Genomic DNA, 20,486 nt, shown 5'->3' on the forward strand with positions numbered 1-20,486 from the left:
ATGTTATGTGGTCTAAAGGGTTGTAGAGGTGGTTATGAAATTGTAGTGGTGTAGCCGATGTATTTATATGAGTGATTGCTTTGTGTATTTTGCTAGTTTCTGCTCGTTCTATAAAGAATTTTCTTAAATTGTCTACCTGTCCATAATGTAGGTTTTTTATATCGATAAATCCCCTTCCTCCTTCCTTTCTGCTTAATGTGAATCTTTCTGTTGCTGAATGTATGTGATGTATTCTATATTTATGGCATTGTGATCGTGTAAGTGTATTGAGTGCTTCTAGGTCTGTGTTACTCCATTTCACTACTCCAAATGAGTAGGTCAATATTGGTATGGCATAAGTATTTATAGCTTTGGTCTTGTTTCTTGCTGTCAATTATGTTTTCAGTATTTTTGTTAGTCTTTGTCTATATTTTTCTTTTAGTTCTTCTTTAAAATTTGTATTATCTATTCCTATTTTTTGTCTGTATCCTAGATATTTATAGGCATCCGTTTTTTCCATCACTTCTATGCAGTCGCTGTGGTTATGCAATATGTAATCTTCTTGTTTACTGTGTTTTCCCTTGACTATGCTATTTTTCTTACATTTGTCTGTTCCAAAAGCCATACTTATATCATTGCTGAATACTTCTGTTATCTTTAGTAATTGGTTGAATTGTTGATTTGTTGCTGCCAGTAGTTTTAGATCATCCATGTATAGCAAATGTGTGATTTTGTGTGGGTATATTCCAGTAATATTGTATCCATAATTTGTATTATTTAGCATGTTGGATAGTGGGTTCAGAGCAAGGCAGAACCAGAAAGGACTTAATGAGTCTCCTTGGTATATTCCACGCTTAATCTGTATTGGCTGTGATGTGATATTATTTGAATTTGTTTGGATATTAAGTGTGGTTTTCCAATTTTTCATTACTATGTTTAGGAACTGTATCAATTTAGGATCTACTTTGTATATTTCCAATATTTGTAGTAACCATGAGTGGGGTACACTATCAAAAGCTTTTTGGTAATCAATGTATGCGTAGTGTAGCGACCTTTGTTTAGTTTTAGCTTGATATGTCACCTCTGCATCTATTATCAGTTGCTCTTTACATCCTCGTGCTCCTTTGCAACAGCCTTTTTGTTCTTCATTTATAATTTTGTTCTGTGTTGTATGTGTCATTAATTTCTGTTTAATGATTGAAGTTAATATTTTGTATATTGTTGGTAGGCATGTTATGGGGCAATATTTAGCTGGGTTCGCTGTGTCTGCTTGATCTTTAGGTTTCAGATAAGTTATCCCATGTGTAAGTGTATCAGGGAACGTGTATGGGTCTGCAATGTAACTGTTAAATAATTTAGTTAAATGTGAATGTGTTGAGGTGAACTTCTTTAACCAGAAATTTGCTATTTTATCATTTCCAGCGGCTTTCCAATTGTGAGTAGAATTAATTGCTTGGGTGACTTCATGTTGCAAAATTATCACTTCAGGCATTTGTGGTATCTTCTTGTATGTGTCTGTTTCTGCTTGTATCCACCATGCATGCCTGTTATGTTGTACCGGGTTAGACCATATGTTGCTCCAGAAGTGTTCCATGTCTGTTATGTTTGGTGGATTGTTTATTTTAATGTGTGTGTTATCTATTGTCTGGTAAAATTTCTTTTGGTTTGTGTTGAATGTTTGGTTTTGTTTCCTTCTATTTTCACTTTTTTTGTATCTTCTGAGTCATTTGGCTAATGCTTGTAATTTCTGCTTCTTTTCGTCTAATTGCTCTGTCGCTTCTTGTTGTGAGATTTTACCTAACCTTTTTCGTTTTTTTTTCCGAGATTTCATTTCTTATAAACGGTGTTAGCTGTCCGATGTCTTTTCTCAGTTTTTCTATTCTGATCTGTAGCCTGTGTTGCCATGCTGGTTTTGTGGGTTTCTTCTGTGTGTTGGTTGGTTCTGATCTCTGTCTAGTGTGTATATTTAGTGTAGTGAGTGCTCCTATATAAACCAGTAGTTGTAACTCTTCCATAGTTGTGTTTTCATTTATTTTGTTGTGTATGATTGTGTTGATAGTTTTTATTGTTGTTTCGACTTGTGGGTTATTTGGTGGTCTATGCAAGAATGGTCTTATGTCTGTATTTGTGTCTTTGTATTCTATATATGTCAGCTGAAATTTTTCTTCTATATCTAACATGTGTGTCACTTCGTGTTCTATTTGTGCTTGTTCTGGTGGCTGTCTTAAGATTTCGTTTTCCTCTGATTGTTTAATTGGTGCGTGTTGTTCTTTGTTTGTTTGCTCTGGGATGTTTGAGTCCATTACTGTATTTTCTTCTTCTTCTGATTGCACATTATTTTGTTCCAGTATTTGTTGTACTTGTTGTTTGATGTTTTCTAATTCTGACTGGGGTATCCTGTTATTTTTGATTATTACACAGATCTGATCAGCTAGTCGTTGTTCTGTTAAAAATTTTAATTCTGGGTATCTGGTAATAAATGTTGTGTATACTTGTGATCTGTATCCAGTTGTGTTGGTTCCTAGGTTTGTTGCTTGGTAATAACAGAACATGAGGTGTCTGTTAACTTCATCTGACCATCTCATCCTCTGTCTTTGTTTTCCTTCTAGAGTGGTTGCAGGAAGCATATCCTGCAAAACACCTCTATTTGGATTTAAATCATTTTCCAGTTGGCTAGCAGTGTCGTTACCATTGTGGACGGGCATAGGGTTCAAGCGTCGTCCCCGACCATGAGGGCGCTTGTCCGAGGCTTCTTTAGTTCTGTCCTGAACCAACTAATCACACTAAAGGGGGGTTAGCCCTATTAGTGGTTTGTTCTTTTCGTCGCCTTTTACGACTGGCAGAACATACCGGAGGCCTATTCTTTTCCCGGGCCTCCACGGGTATTATTATTATTATTATTATTATTATTATTATTATTATCATCATCATCATGAATGTTATTACATTTGTGTGTGTGAACTTTTTCTGTATGTGTTAATCAGTTACAACTCAAATCTTTTATTTATAATCATAGTTCCTGATACTGCTGAATAAATAGCTAGCAGGAACATTTTCTTTCAGTGAGCACAAGAAGAATGTGGACTTTCAGACTGGAAATTATGGTCAGTATGTTCTCCATCACTTTCTGGCTGACTGCAAAAATAGTTTTCAGGCTCTTGTAAAAACAGCAAAGAAGAGGATATGTTACTATTCAACCTGCTAGTCCACAAATTGGTTATGGAATTATTAGGCCAGAACAGAGCATCACAGAAATGCTGAAAAACCCAAATTGGTGGAGGCTTGAAGATAGGCATCAGCTTTCCTGTTAAACCCTGTTTACATACTGCAAAAACCAGTACTCCACAAAAAAATCTAAAAATACAGAATACGCTTCAGCCCCTTACATATTGCTCTCTTAAGGTAGACAACGACAATATTAGATTGATCACATCATTACAAGTGCACTATAGTGGCCATTCTTCCCACCCTCCCTATTTGCAGGAGAGGGTCAAACTTTAACGTGTGGTCCAAAGGTAATTATTGTCTGTCGTGAACTTCAAAGTGATTTGCAAAGTACATGTGTTGATGTTGATGTAGCTTAGAGATGGATAATAAATAAGTTCTATGGCAGTTTAATATCTTGTTGTGAGTGGCAAGAAGGATTTTTTAAGGAACATTCTCATTTAAGAAAATGGAGAAGTTGCTGGAAACCCTGTTGGCAAATATGTCTTAGTTGTATGAGATCAGGGTGGTGGTACATGATACAGAGGTGCTTGTGGCCATTTAGAACATGAGTGCAGAATAATAGAAGAATGGGATGATACAGCATAGAAAATATGTTGGCGATATCAGGAGGGTTGGAACAGTGATTACTGCTTTACACATATTCAGGAGAAGTGTGATTCAGACCTTTTTTCATCCATCCTGATTTCAGTTTTCCAAGATATTCAGAAACCACTTTAAGAAAATGCTGCAAAGTTTCTTTTAATTACCTACTTAATTCTCTTATACTCTATGTCCTGTATATACCATCATGAAGGGGGACCTTAAGAGTCATGGAATAAATTGAGGTATATATTAGAGTGCAAAGCAACTGCATTAATGATGAAAATTAACTATAATTAAATTGCTGTAAAATGATTGTGTGTACTCAGGCTAAATTTAACATAATGAAATTAACAGGAATGGGACTACTTCAAAAAATTCTGTGGCTGACAAATCAGTTATATTAAATAACTGCTTTTCATCTACTACTGAACTGGTGGGATTTTGGAAAAGCGCCATCAGGCTACACAGGAGAATACATACAAAAAACCTTGATGTTTGTTATAGAAAAACAGTTATCTTTGTGCCATTAGAATAAATGTCTGTTTAAAAATAAATGTTGCTGGTTGTCATATAGTTAACAGTAATCTTGAATTTTTACAGAATCAGGTAAGTTCTACAAGAAATTGTTAACTAAAAAGTATATTTTGCTTTTCTTCTCTATGGCAATATATTTTATCCTTCCTTCTAAGGAATGAATTTTTCTTTAATTTCTAAAAGACATTGTCTTTTATTTTTCATTTTCTCACTGAAAATAACATTTATTTTATTAAATGTTATGGATAGATGTAGGCCCAAGGGACACGAAAATTCCCATAGGTGATGGCTGCATCAAAATTCTATTGCAATACAGTGTACAAGAGTTTCAAAAATTAAGGAAAAAATTAAATATTTAATAAAAGTGACAGAACCATTTTATTATAAATATCCCCTATGGCTGCAGATTCCCTCTGCACATAGTTGGTACAGATCCTGACATCTGATAAGAGCACAATATATTACAGAAACATGTCAGTTTTGCTGAATACGAAACAAAAAAATATAATCAGTTTCAGACTGTGAAAACATAATTATTACTTATTCACAGTACCAGTAATCATCATGGTTTGAAATTCTAAGTTTTATGAATAAAAGAAAATGTAGTCAGTTGATTCTATGCATCGCAAAAGATATTGTTTGGTAGTAACCAGTAATGATGTTCAGTTTTGATCAAAATCTGTGAGATATTTGCCTAAGTCCCTTCTTTTAAGATATACTAGCTTATTGTGTTCTTAAAAATGATAAAATATGAGGTGACTGTGTCCAAAATTAATATTTCCTCAAGAAGTTAGATTTTCCTATAATTGGGTTTCACATCAGATATTTCTGCATGTAATAACTGGGTGTTACAAGGAAAACATTTACTTACTGTTGATTTATAGGTGGAAGCCTGTCCTTCTCATCTTTGTCATTTCCATTCCCATATGGGTCCCCCGTCTGAAAATTTGATATTAAAATAACATAAAATTTTCTCAGAGAAGTATTACAGTGAAAAGCCATGTAAAAATGGCTTTTAAAAGAATTTTGTTATTAATTTTATTAGTAATCCATAGAATAATACCTTGAGGGATGAAAATCTGCTGTAAGTTCCCCACCAGTTCATTGAAAGAAACTAATGTAGCATAATAGTATTTATAATAGTATTTAACTACCTGTGGTAATAGAGGCATATCAGTTGCATAGGATGTAGCATGGATCTCCCTCTGGTATTGTTTATACAGTTCCAGTAAATCAGGTGGTATGCTGACACTACCTTCTGGAACATATGCAAACAGTCACACACTGCACTTATCATAAGGCTCAAAGTAACAAACAATTTATTGAAAACTGAGAAAGATACATGTAAGTTTAAAAAAGTAACTAAAACACAGAGAGATTAACACTTTTCCGTAAATAAAAATTTTTTACAGTATTTTGATAAAGGGCGAAGCTATGAAATGTTAACATATAAATTACAGTTTCTTAAGTTTTCCTCCAGACTGAAAAGGAAGGAAGATTACATTATAATGATATGTCAGCATCATGTTCATTAGAAATGTATCACTAGCAGAGATGGTAAGAGAATCTGCTGTGTTCTTTTCATTGTGGAATTTGTCTTAACTGGTTTAAGGAAAACATGGGAAATCTACATCAGGGTTGTCAGTGGATATCTGAACTCCACTTTCCCCCAAATGTGATCACAGTGTGCTTATCATTCACTATTTCAGTTGAATGGGTTTAAAAAAGTTGTCATATGAACATTCTGTCATATTTCTGGTTCTACTTCACATGTCTAATTTACATTAGAATAAAATATTTTAAAATTTTACAAGAATATACATTTGGGATGTACTCTCTCCAAAACTGATGAACATGTACAGGGTGTTTCAAAAATGACCGGTATATTTGAAACGGCAATAAAAACTAAACGAGCAGCGATAGAAATACACCGTTTGTTGCAATATGCTTGGGACAACAGTACATTGTCAGGCGGACAAACTTTCGAAATTACAGTAGTTACAATTTTCAACAACAGATGGCGCTGCAAGTGATGTGAAAGATATAGAAGACAACGCAGTCTGTGGGTGCGCCATTCTGTACGTCATCTTTCTGCTGTAAGCGTGTGCTGTTCACAACGTGCAAGTTTGCTGTAGACAACATGGTTTATTCCTTAGAACAGAGGATTTTTCTGGTGTTGGAATTCCACCGCCTAGAACACAGTGTTGTTGCAACAAGACGAAGTTTTCAACGGAGGTTTAATGTAACCAAAGGACCGAAAAGCGATACAATAAAGGATCCGTTTGAAAAATTTCAACGGACTAGGAACGTGACGGATGAACGTGCTGGAAAGGTAGGGCGACCGCGTACGGCAACCACAGAGGGCAACGCGCAGCTAGTGCAGCAGGTGATCCAACAGCGGCCTCGGGTTTCCGTTCGCCGTGTTGCAGCTGCGGTCCAAATGACGCCAACATCCACATATCGTCACATGCGCCAGAGTTTACACCTCTATCCATACAAAATTCAAACGTGGCAACCCCTCAGCGCCGCTACCATTGCTGCATGAGAGACATTCGCTAACGATATAGTGCACAGGATTGATGACGGCGATATGCATGTGGGCAGCATTTGGTTTACTGACGAAGCTTATTTTTACCTGGACGGCTTCGTCAATAAACAGAACTGGCGCATATGGGGAACCGAAAAGCCCCATGTTGCAGTCCCATTGTCCCTGCATCCTCAAAAAGTACTGGTCTGGGCCGCCATGTCTTCCAAAGGAATCATTGGCCCATTTTTCAGATCCGAAACGATTACTGCATCATGCTATCTGGACATTCTTCATGAATTTGTGGCGGTACAAACTGCCTTAGACAACACTGCGAACACCTCGTGGTTTATGCAAGATGGTGCCCGGCCACATCGCATGGCCGACGTCTTTAATTTCCTGAATGAATATTTCGATGATCGTGTGATTGCTTTGGGCTATCCGAAACATACAGGAGGCGGCGTGGATTGGCCTCCCTATTCGCCAGACATGAACCCCTGTGACTTCTTTCTGTGGGGACACTTGAAAGACCAGGTGTACCGCCAGAATCCAGAAACAATTGAACAGCTGAAGCAGTACATCTCATCTGCATGTGAAGCCATTCCGCTAGACACGTTGTCAAAGGTTTCGGGTAATTTCATTCAGAGACTACGCCATATTATTGCTACGCATGGTGGATATGTGGAAAATATCGTACTATAGAGTTTCCCAGACCACAGCGCCATCTGTTGTTGAAAATTGTAACTACTGTAATTTCGAAAGTTTGTCTACCTGAAAATGTACTGTTGTCCCAAGCATATTGCAACAAACGGTGTATTTCTATCGCTGCTCATTTAGTTTTTATTGCCGTTTCAAATATACCGGTCATTTTTGAAACATCCTGTATGTGGTCTGGCATTGTCATGCAGGAGGAGAGGGTACTCCATGTGTGAAGGGACTCTTTGAATTCAAAATTCAATTACAGCATGCTGTTTCTCATACACCAACATAATTAAATTACACTCCACCATGTTATACATTACAATTCGAAGCCCCCTAGCAGCTGAGGGCTGCAAATATGTGGACATTGAGAATGGAGCTGGTGAATGTTAATAATGTTTGTTTTGCTTAAAAAACTTTAAAAGTTACCATGTAAAAAATTTGGAGGCATTACTTTTCAGCATGCACTCATAGATTAATAAATACAACTTAAGAAAATAGTTTAAAAGTTTAACTAGTGAGTTAGCATGAAAAATTAGTTAATTAGTGCAATGTCTAAAAATAAAATAATTAAACCTAAAAAATTGTGTAAATCTGCTCCTGTTGTCCCTACTGTATTTGTTAGGGTAAGGCCACCATTGTTCTGCAGTATGGTTTGAATTTCCACAGTGCTTTACAATACCTGACACTACTGACGGTGGCATTCCCTTTTTTTTTACTCTGACCTAGAAAATGACATTCCTGCCAGTTATAAGTGGACCTACAGTTGAGCATGGACTCCAAAGCACAGTATAGCTGAGCAACTGTCATATTAACACACATTTCCAAGAGACAAAGAAGTGATTAGGGGCAGAAAAATATCCAAAGACTGAACCCCAGACCTCTGTATCAGTAACCTGTCACTTAACTACTATGGCACTGAGTGACACCACAACTGCATACCATTTTCAGTTTCAGACCTGTAAATTTCTAGGTGTCAGTATATGTCAGGTGGCAGATAGTTATTACACTGTATTCTGTGGTGCAAGATTAGTGAACTGCTGCCAGTGCAAGATGGCATATGTAGTGCAGGAGATACTAATGTGAATTTTGTGTGCCAAGAAGTTGGACAACTTCAGAGGAAATTCAGTGACAAATGTGCCCTGTATGTTGTGAAAACTGTGTTTCATGGAAATATGTCCTCATTTGAGTACAGAAATTCAAGAAAGAGCAAGACTAACAAATGAGTTCCATCCTCATCACCCTGTAGAGTTTGTCCATGATGCAACATTGCAACATGTAGAGGAAATTATGTGTGAAGATCATTGTACTACAGTTTGCATTGTGGCAGATCGCTTTGGTGTCTCTCACCTGACTGTATCTCATCAGTCATATGTGGTGGAAATTTTGAGCATGTTGGGTTTCCAACTGGTTGAATCCAGAATCCAAACTGAACAGAATGGACCTCGGGCATTCATTTGAAGAAGGAAGTGATTTTCAAACTGTGGGTTAATCCATGTGACTGGTCATGTGTTCACCCTGAATCCAACCAATTTTTCATGGAATAGGAGCATCCTCAGTCATCAGGAAGGAAAAGAAACAGAAACTTTTAAGTCATTTCTATCAGCACATTGGGTTACAGTGGCTGGGACATGCTGGTTGTCATATTGCTAAAATTCCAACCTCATTTTGAGACTCATAATGCCTACTGTAATGGCTGCAGCAGAAAATGCAGCACATGACCAGGGCTCCTGACAAAGGGCCGATTCAGCTGAATGACAACACATGCCATCACTCAGCAGGACAAATACAGGAGTACTGCAAATATTTCATTAGTAATACATGTAACATCCACTGCATATCCCCAACTCAGTCAGCAGTACATTTCATCTGTTCGATCTCCTTAATAACTATCTGGGTGGGAAAAATTTTGAAGATGATGAAGCTGTCACCAGCTGGAAATGACACCACCACAAGAATTTTTCATTTTAAGCTTTCAAGGCTTTGTCAGATGACAGTATAAGTTTCATAGGAGGATTATGTTGAAATACAAAGGAAATTCCATGCTGGTACAGATGCTCTTGATGTCACCAACCCATTTTATGGCCACAAACAAGCCCTTTGTGAGATAATTCAAATGTATGGATACGAGCCAGTAGCAACTTCATTATGAAACATTGTTCTAGTAAGAACAAATGAAATTTAAATGTAAATTTTATGGTATCTGATTGGCCTAGGGCAATGGTCTTGCTGCAGTGGATACACTGGTTCCCATGAGATCACCGAAGTAAAGCACTGTTGGGCATGGCCGGCACTTGGATGGGTGACCATCCAGCCGCCGTGTGCTGTTGCCATTTTTCAGGGTGCACTCTGCCTCATGATGCCAATTGAGGAGCTGCACGACTGAGGAGCAGTAGGGGCTTTGGTCAAGAATACCATCATAACGACCAGGAGAGTGGTGTGCTGACCCCACGTCCCTCCTATCCACAACCTCTTCTGAGTATGACATGGTGGTTGGATGGTCCCAGTAGGCCACTCGTGACCTGAAGACAGAGTGCTTTTTTGATTGGCCTGAATTCTATTCATAGTCTGTGGTATGGGAATGTGGTACATGCACAGCACGGCATTGGCACATTTTGATGATGTTGTAAGATGACATCATATGCACCAGCATGGTACAAATGGAATGGCAGAGCCTGTACCATGGCCTCTTTGATCAGCTAACGCCAGTAATCTGGATTTTTCTGTCTTGGGTCAAGTAAAAGTGAAGCGTGTAGCAAACAGCTGAAGAACTGCAGCAAAGAATCATACAGCCTTGTCACAATTTACAAGATGACCTGTGTGTTTTTAAAAGAATTTGTGAATACATTGCAGAGATGAGTGCAATACTGCATTTAAATGCAAGAACTACACATGGAACATCTCCTTTAATAGGTATGAATATAAAGTACACTGTAATATTAGCATATTGAAGAAACATTGTATTTCTTGTTATGATAGGCCATTGGTGAAATGTGAGCTGATCTGGATGGTGAGTTAATCAAAAAGTTTTCATTTCCAAAATAACAGGATGGGAAATCTACGATGGAGTATAACAATATTATGGAAAGGATAGTGGATATTCACAATATAGCAGAGATGCAGAGTCACAGATAGGCACAACAAAGAGACTGTCACAAAATAAGCTTTCATCCAACAGGTTCAAAAATCGGAAACAGACACTCACACAAACACAGCTCACACATGACCCCAGTCCCTGGCAGCTGAATCCAGAGTACCAGACTACCAGCAGCAACTGGGTGGGGGGTGAGGAGGAGGTTGGGGCGGAAAGGAGGAGGGATGGTAAATAGCTGCTAGAGGGAGTGTGCATGGATGAGGTGGAGAGAAGGCAGAGCAACTAGGTGCAGTCAGGAGGTTACACGCAGGGCGAGTGAGAGAGGGTGGGTAGTGGAAATGTAGAGAAGCAAATATACTGGGTACATTTGTGTAATAGAGGGCTATGTAGTGCTGGAATGGAAACAGGAAAGGGGCTCTATGGATAAGGACATTGACTAACGAAGGTTGAGGTCAGGACAGTTATGGGAACATAGGATATAATGCAGGGAGAGTTCCCACCTGCACAGTTCAGAAAAATTGGTGTTGGTGCGTAGAATACAGATGACACAGGCTGTGAAGCTGCCATTGAAATGAAGAACGTCGTGTTTGGTGGTGTGCTCAGCAACAGGGTGGTCCAGTTGTTTCTTGGCCACAGTTCGTTGGTGGCCATTTGCACAGACAGACAGTTTGTTGGTTGTCATGCTCATGAAGAATGTAGCACAATGTTTGCAGCTTAGCTTGTAGATCACATGACTGGCTTCACAGGTAGCCCTGCCTTCGATGGGATAGGTGATGTTTGTGACTGGACTGGAGTAGGTGGTAGTGGTCTTTTGTCTAGGTCTATTACAGGGATATGAGCCATGAGGCAAGGGCTTGGGAGCAGGGGTTGTTCAGGGATGGACAAGGATATTGTGTAGGTTTGGTGGGTAATGGAATACCACTGTGGGAGGGGGCCAGTTGGGGAGGATTAGTGGGCAGGACACTTCTTATTTCACAGCATGATGAGAGGGTAATTACAGTTGGTAAAACATATTTTGAGAGGGGCTACCTGCCAATGCAAATGTAACGGCCAAGGATCACCAGTCTGTATGGAAGGAATTTCTTGGTATGGAATGGGTGACAGCTGTTGAAGTGGAGGTATTGCTGGTGGTTGGTAGGTTTCATATGGGCACAGGTACTGATGCACCAATATTTGAGGTGGAGTTCATCATTGAGGAATGTGTGTGGCTTGTTCAGTTGAGAAGGGCCAGGTGAAGCAAATGGGGGAGAAGGTGTTGAGGTTCTGGAGGAATGTGGATAGGGTGTCCTCATCCTCAGTCCAGATCACAAAGATGTCATCAACAAATCTGAACAGGTGAGAGGTTTAGGAATTCTGATTGTTGAGAAATGACTTCTCTAGATGGCCCATGAATAGATTGGCATAGGATGGTGCCATGCAGGTGCCCATAGCTGAAACCGGGATCTGTTTGTATGTAATGCCTTCAATGGAGAAGTAATTGTGAGTGAGGATGTAGTTGGACATGGTAACTAGGAAGGAGGTTGTTGGTTCGGAATCTGTCAGGCATTGGGAAAGGTAGTGTTCAATAGCAATAAGGCCATAGGCATTAGGGATGTTAGTGTAAAGGGAGGTGCAGGGTACTGGGTGATAAAGGAACAGGAACTGTGAAGAGTTGGTGGAGGAAATGGTTGGTTTCTTACATATAGGAGAGTAGATTGCAGGTAATAGGCAGAAGATGTTGGTCTGTAAGAGCAGAGATTCTCTCAGTGGGGACAGAGTAACCAGCCAGAATGGAGTGTTCCGGCTGGTTGATTTATGAACTTTAGGGAGCATGTAGATGGTAAGAGTCTGGAGGCAGTAGAGGTGAGGAGAGAGATGGACTTCAGGGAGGGGTTCTGGGATGGTCCTAAAGTTTTCAGGAGAGACTGGAGATCCACGAAACATATAGAAGGTAGGAGTCTGGTGGTGGTAGAGGATGGGAGAGACTTGGACTTTCGGAAGAGGTTCTGGGATGGTCCTAAGTATTTCAGGGGAGACTGGAGATCCAGGAAGCATGTAGAAGATAGGAGTCTGGTGGTGGCAGAGGAGAGGAGAGAGATGGACTTCGGTGAGAGGTTCTTGGATGGCCCTAAGGATTTCAGGAGAGACTGGAGATCCTGCTGGATTTCTGGGATGGCTTCACTGTGGCAGTGTTTGTAGGTGGATGAATCTGACATTTGGTGGAGTCCATCTTCCAGGTAACCCTTGCAGTTCAAAACGACAGTGGTGGAGCTTCTGTCAGCAGTAGGATCAATTTTTAGGTGATGAATTGTGGTTCTTTCTGTGGATGTAAGGTTAGTTTGGTTGTTGAGGGATTTGCGGAATGATGGTGAGGCAAGGTTTGAGGTTAAAAAATTCTGGAAAGTTAACAGAGGGTATCTGGGGACAGTGGGGATGGATCATGGTTGAATGGAGGAGTGAACTGAGTCAGGCAAGATGCAACATTGGTCTTTGGTTGAATCTTATTGGTAGGGTTGGTTGCAAAAAAGTGTTTCCACTATATGGAAAGGTCTTTAGTAAGCCCTGCATGATTTAATTTGGGAATGGGACAAAAGGTGTGACCTTTAGAAAGAACTGATATTTCTGTGGGGTGAAGGCTTTTAGAGAAAAGGTTCATGACTATGTTTTGGGTCTGTTAAGCTTCTGGATTCTGTGTGGTGGTAGGAGGGAGGTTTAGAGGGTGGTGTAAATGTTGTAGGTGTGCAAAACAGGTTTGTCAGCTATGAGGGGACATGTGGGAGATTTGGATGTTATGGTAGTGGTCGTGGACAGTGTTAGTCCAAGGCAGGAGTAGATGGAGAGTTTTTTGAAGTTGCATTGTGCATATTGCTTTAGTTCCTGGAGGGAAAGTGTTTTGATGTGGGTTATGGGTTGCAGGAATTTAGGGATTGCATAGTAGGAGAAGTTTAGTGACGAAGATGAGGTATCTCATAATATAAATAAATAGAACTAATATACCACCAAGAAACGTTAAAAAAAAATATGATAATCAATATCTTTCCATTATTGTTCCTGTTATTAATCCAACTAAAAAAGTTTGAAGGATAATGAAAAGCATTATTGATATTGGGTGTCTTAATTTAATAAAATAAATATTTATTACGTTTGATAGTGATATAATTATTATTTTGATCATTTCAGGGGTTAGTTTATTAAAAATATCGGTTTTGGGGACTGATGACGGAAAGCTTTTCCACCTCTGAAGTTTTAAAAGTGGGGCCTGGACTTATTTCCGGTTTACAAGACCGGCGTTTTTTTTAAACTATTAAAACTAATGTTTATATTCTCTGTCTTTACTTATTTATTGATTTATTTTGCTGGTGTTTATGTTTTTTCTTCTAAACGTAAGCATTTATTAATGGTTCTTTTGAGATTAGAATATATTGTTCTTTCTTTATTTATGTTAGTTATTGTTTTTCTTATTGAGTTTGATTATGATTATTTTTTTCCTGTTATTTTTTTTTGTTTTTTCTGTTTTTGAAGGTGCTTTAGGTCTTTCTATTTTAGTTTCAATAATTCGTTCTCATGGGAATGATTTTTTAAATTCTTTTGGTTTATCTTTATGTTAAAGTATTTATTTATAACTATTTTTTGATCCCTCTTTGTTTGGTTAATAATTGTTGATGGTTGGTTCATTCTTTAATGTTTCTGTCTAGTTCTATTTTTATGATTTGTGTTTATTCATATGCAGATTTGAATATGATTAGATATTATTTTGGTATTGATTATATTTCTTTTAGTTTGATTTTGCTTAGTTTTTGAATTTGTTCTTTAATAATTACTGCTAGAGGTTCAGTTTATTTAAGTTCTTATCATTCTAATTTTTTTGTCTTTATAGTGTTTATTTTAATGATTATGCTTTATTGTTCGTTTGCTAGATTGAGTCTTCATTCTTTTTATATTTTTTTTGAGGCTAGATTGGTTCCTACTTTACTTTTGATTTTGGGTTGAGGCTATCAACCTGAACGTTTACAGGCTGGTGTTTATTTAATTTTTTATACTCTGGTTGCTAGATTGCCTTTATTATTAGTGTTATTTACGGTTTATGATTTTTCTAATACTTTATATTTTCCTTTATTGGTTGATTTTGGTTCTTATTATTTTATATTTTATGTGTTTATAATTCTTGCTTTTTTAGTTAAGATGCCAATATTTTTGGTTCATTTATGGCTTCCTAAGGCTCATGTTGAGGCCCCTATTTCAGGTAGAATGATTCTTGCTGGTGTTTTATTAAAGTTAGGTGGTTACGGTATTTTTCGTGTTATGAAAGTTATTTCTTATTTGGGTTTAAAGTTTAATTATTTTTGATTGTCTTTAGGTTTATCTGGTGGGGTTATTGTTAGATTTATTTGTTTTCATCAGGTTGATTTAAAGTCTTTAATTGCATATTCTTCTGTTGCTCATATAAGAATGGTTATTGGAGGATTGATAACTATGAATTGATGAGGTTGTATAGGTTCTCTTTCTTTAATGGTTGGTCATGGTTTGTGTTCTTCTGGTTTATTTTGTTTATCTAATATTATTTATGAGCGTTTAGGTAGACGAAGGTTATTAATTAATAAGGGTATAATTAATTTGATGCCAAGAATGGCTTTATGATGATTCCTTTTGAGATCATCTAATATAGCTGCTCCTCCTTCTTTAAATTTGGTAGGTGAACTTAGATTATTAAATAGAATTATGTCTTCATCTTCTTTTAGATTTTTTGCTTTAATTTTTTTTGTCTTTTTTTAGAGCTGTTTATACTTTATATATGTATTCTTATTCTCAGCATGGTAATTATTATTCTGGTGTTTACACTTGTTCTCTTGGTTATTTTCGTGAATATCATCTTTTACTTTTACATTGATTGCCTTTAAATATTCTTTGTTTAAAGGGAGAGTATTTTCTTGTTTAGGTTGCTTAAGTATTTTAATTAAAAATGTTGTTTTGTGGAATCAATGATACGAATTTTTCATCTTAGGCCGTGAATTTGTTTTCTATTTGTTCTTTGAGTTTTTTTTCTTTATTTTTTTCTAGAACTATAATTTTTATTTTGGGTATTTATTATTTAATAATTGATTATAGAGTTTTTGTTGAATGAGAACTTTTTAATTTAAATGGTTCTATGGTTGTTATGACTTTAATTTTGGATTGAATGTCTCTTATTTTTATATCTTTTGTTATGTATATTTCTTCTTTGGTTATTTATTATAGAGAGGATTATATATCGGGAGAAAAAAAATATAAATCGTTTTATTATTATTGTTTTAATATTTATTCTTTCTATAGGGTTTTTAATTATTAGTCCTAATTTGATTAGAATTTTATTAGGATGGGATGGTTTAGGTTTAGTTTCTTATTGTTTAGTTATTTACTATCAAAATGTGAAATCTTATAGTGCGGGTATGTTAACTGCACATTCTAATCGTATTGGTGATGTTGCTATTTTAATTTCTATTGCTTGAATATTGAATTTTGGTGGTTGAAATTATATTTATTATTATGATTTTATTTCTAGTTCTTTTGAAATAAAGCTTATTACTATATTAATTGTTTTAGCGGCTATAACTAAAAGAGCTCAAATTCCCTTTTCTTCTTGACTTCCTGCTGCTATGGCTGCTCCTACACCTGTTTCTGCTTTGGTTCATTCTTCTACTCTTGTTACTGCTGGGGTTTATTTATTAATTCGTTTCAGACCAATATTAGATATTTATAATTGTGGTTGATTCTTACTTTTAATTGGTTGTATAACTATATTTATGGCTGGTTTGGGAGCAAATTTTGAATTTGATTTGAAGAAAATTATTGCTCTTTCTACTTTAAGACAACTTGGTTTAATAATAAGAATTTTGGCTATGGGTTACCCTAAACTTGCATTTTTTCGTTTATTAGCTCATGCTTTATTTAAGGCTTTATTGTTTATATGTGCAGGTTCAATAATTCATAATTTAAAGGATTCTCAGGATATTCGTTTTATAGGTTCAATTGTTAATTTTATGCCTTTAACTTCAGTTTCTTTTAATGTTTCTAGTTTATCTTTGTGTGGTATACCATTTTTAGCAGGTTTTTATTCAAAGGATTTAATTCTTGAAATGGTTTGTTTAAGATGAATTAATTGTTTGATTTTATTTCTTTATTTCTTTTTACTGGTTTAACTGCTTCTTATTCTTTTCATCTTTTTTATTATTCAATATCTGGTGATAATAATTTTTATTCTAGATTTTCTTTTGATGATAAGGGTTATTATATTTCGTTTGGTGTAATTGGTTTATTGTTTGTTGCTGTTTTTGGTGGTAGTCTTTTGTCTTGGTTAATTTTTCCTATTCCTCATGTGATTGCCTTGCCTTATTATTTAAAGTTTTTAACTATTACTGTAGTTGTTTTGGGTGCTTATTTGGGTTATCTTATTTCTAATTTTGATTTTTCTCAAAATTTATTTTCTTTAAGTATACTTTCTTTTGTCAGATTTGCTGGTTCTATGTGGTTTATACCTTTTATTTCAACTAAGTTTATTAGATATATTCCTTTAAAATTGGTTTATTATTCATCTAAATCATTTGATTATGGTTGAGGTGAATTATTTGGTGGTCAAGGTTTGTATAGACTATTTATTTATTTAATTAGTTATATACAAGGTTGATATGATTCTAATTTTAAGATTTAACTTTTAACTTTTATTTTTTGAATATTTATTTTGGTGGTATTATTTTTCGTTTACTTAAATAGCTTATAACTAGAGCGTGACACTGAAGATGTTAAGGAAGTATTTTTACTTTTAGGTACTTATAAATATACATATATTATTTTTACAGTGAAAATGTAATGTTTTATTTAAACTACACTCCTGGAAACTGAAATAAGAACACCATGAATTCATTGTCCCAGGAAGGGGAAACTTTATTGACACATTCCTGGGGTCAGATACATCACATGGTCACACTGACAGAACCACAGGCACATAGACACAGGCAACAGAGCATGCACAATGTCGGCAGTAGTACAGTGTATATCCACCTTTCGCAGCAATGCAGGCTGCTATTCTCCCATGGAGACGATCGTAGAGATGCTGGATGTAGTCCTGTGGAACGGCTTGCCATGCCATTTCCACCTGGCGCCTCAGTTGGACCAGCGTTCATGCTGGACGGCGTGAGACGACGCTTCATCCAGTCCCAAACATGCTCAATGGGGGACAGATCCGGAGATCTTGCTGGCCAGGGTAGTTGACTTACACCTTCTAGAGCACATTGGGTGGCACGGGATACATGCGGATGTGCATTGTCCTGTTGGAACAGCAAGTTCCCTTGCCGGTCTAGGAATGGTAGAACGATGGGTTCGATGACGGTTTGGATGTACCGTGCACTATTCAGCGTCCCCTCGACGATCACCAGTGGTGTACGGCCAGTGTAGGAGATTGCTCCCCACACCATGATGCCGGGTGTTGGCCCTGTGTGCCTCGGTCGTATGCAGTCCTGATTGTGGCGCTCACCTGCATGGCGCCAAACACGCATACGACCATCATTGGCACCAAGGCAGAAGCGACTCTCATCGCTGAAGACGACACGTCTCCATTCGTCCCTCCATTCACGCCTGTCGCGACACCACTGGAGGCGGGCTACACGATGTTGGGGCGTGAGCGGAAGACGGCCTAACGGTGTGCGGGACCGTAGCCCAGCTTCATGGAGACGGTTGCGAATGGTCCTTGCTGATACCCCAGGAGCAAGAGTGTCCCTAATTTGCTGGGAAGTGGCGGTGCGGTCCCCTACGGCACTGCGTAGGATCCTACGGTCTTGGCGTGCATCCGTGCGTTGCTGCGGTCCGGTCCCAGGTCGACAGGCACGTGCACCTTCCGCCGACCACTGGCGACAACATCGATGTACTGTGGAGACCTCACGCCCCACGTGTTGAGCAATTCGGCGGTACGTCCACCCGGCCTCCCGCATGCCCACTATACGCCCTTGCTCAAAGTCCGTCAACTGCACATACGGTTCACGTCCACGCTGTCGCGGCATGCTACCAGTGTTAAAGACTGCGATGGAGCTCCGTATGCCACGGCAAACTGGTTGACACTGACGGCGGCGGTGCACAAATGCTGCGCAGCTAGCGCCATTCGACGGCCAACACCGCGGTTCCTGGTGTGTCCGCTGTGCCGTGCGTGTGATCATTGCTTGTACAGCCCTCTCGCAGTGTCCGGAGCAAGTATGGTGGGTCTGACACACCGGTGTCAATGTGTTCTTTTTTCCATTTCCAGGAGTGTATATAAATTTTAGAAATGTTAACGGAGTTTAACTGCTAATATAAAAAGTTAGCAGCTTTCATATTGGCTTTACATTTCCTTAATTGGAACTTTATAGTTCAATTATATTATTAACAGTAATACACCTCTTTTTGGCTTCAATTAATAAGAATAAGGGTATTTTATTTACCAACCTTCCAGGTCGAAACTGCAATATTTCGCTTCTTATTCTATTTAAGGTTGATTGATTATATCAATACTTTTTGAATGCAACCCAAATGTTATAGTTAACTACAACCCTTTATTCTGCTCATTGTAAGGCTCCTTGATTTCATTCATGGTATAGTCCACCTAGTAATACTATAATAAAAAATATTGTTGATACTGTTCAGATTATAATGTCTGAAGTTTTAAAAATAATTACAATTGGAAGGATTAGTGCAATTTCTACATCAAAAATTAAGAAAATTACTGCAATTAAGAAGAATCGAAGTGAGAATGGTATTCGTGCTGACCTTTTTGGGTCAAATCCGCACTCAAATGGTGATCTTTTTTCTCGGTCATTAATTAATTTTTTTGATAATGTTGTTGCAAGGATTATAACAATTATTGGAATAATAAATCTAATAAAAATTCTTGTAGATAAAATTAGGATTGTTTTTCTTGATTTATATCAAGCTTTTTGATTGGAAGTCAAATGTACTATTTATACTAGAAAAACAATTATCTACCTCATCAATAAATGGAGATGTATAAGAATAATCATACTACGTCTACAAAGTGTCAGTATCATGCTGCTGCTTCAAATCCAAAGTGGTGTCTTGGTGAGAATTGGTTTATTGAATGTCGAAGTTGATAAGAAAATTGTTCCGATAATTACATGTAGACCATGGAATCCTGTTGCAACAAAGAATGTTGATCCATAAACTGCGTCTGCAATGGTGAAGGGTGCTTCTCAATATTCGTATGCTTGAAGTATAGTGAAGTATAGTCCTAGTAGTACTGTGAAGAATAGTCCTTGTAATGCTTGAGTATGATTAGATTCTATTAAACTATGATGTGCTCATGTTACTGTTACTCCTGATGCCAAAAGAATAGCTGTATTAAGTAATCGAATTTGTATAGGATTAAAAGGTTGAATTCCTATTGGGGGTCATAATATCCCTAGTTCAATAGTAGGTGCTAGTCTTCTTCTAAAAAATGCTCAGAAAAATGAAACAAAGAATAGTACTTCTGATGCAATAAATAAAATTATTCCTCATCGTAATCCAATTGATACAAATCCCGTATGTAGTCCTTGGTATGTTCCTTCTTGTACTACATCTCGTCATCATTGGATTATAGTTAGTAGGGTAATTCCAAATCCGATTATAAATAAGTTAATGTTAAATAGGTGAAATCATTTTGTTAATCCTGATACTAGAACTATTGCTCCAATTGCTCCTGTTAATGGTCAAGGTCTGTAATCTACTAAGTGGAATGGGTGGTTTGAGTGAGTTGTTAACATAAGTTTAGTATACTTCTCTAGAATATAAAGTTCTCAAAATTGAGAAAACATAAGCTTGAATTATTGCTACTGCTGATTCTAAAATTAACAAAAGTATTTGTCCAAT

General features: G+C 37.3%; 1 protein-coding gene across 1 annotated transcript in view; it reads right to left on the reverse strand.

The window, feature by feature from the left end:
• Positions 1-20,486, reverse strand: part of LOC126235237 (kinesin-like protein KIF19) — a 605,478-nt gene that overhangs the window by 71,512 nt on the left and 513,480 nt on the right. The window contains exons 12-13 of the mRNA XM_049943969.1: positions 5,478-5,581; positions 5,195-5,262 (exon numbers count right to left, since the gene is read on the reverse strand). Of these exons, the coding sequence (XP_049799926.1) occupies positions 5,195-5,262; positions 5,478-5,581 (172 nt within the window). The remainder of the gene's footprint in view (positions 1-5,194; positions 5,263-5,477; positions 5,582-20,486) is intronic.

The sequence above is a fragment of the Schistocerca nitens genome, chromosome 2 (genome assembly GCF_023898315.1).
Source record: "Schistocerca nitens isolate TAMUIC-IGC-003100 chromosome 2, iqSchNite1.1, whole genome shotgun sequence".
In the NCBI taxonomy this organism is placed as follows: domain Eukaryota; kingdom Metazoa; phylum Arthropoda; class Insecta; order Orthoptera; family Acrididae; genus Schistocerca; species Schistocerca nitens.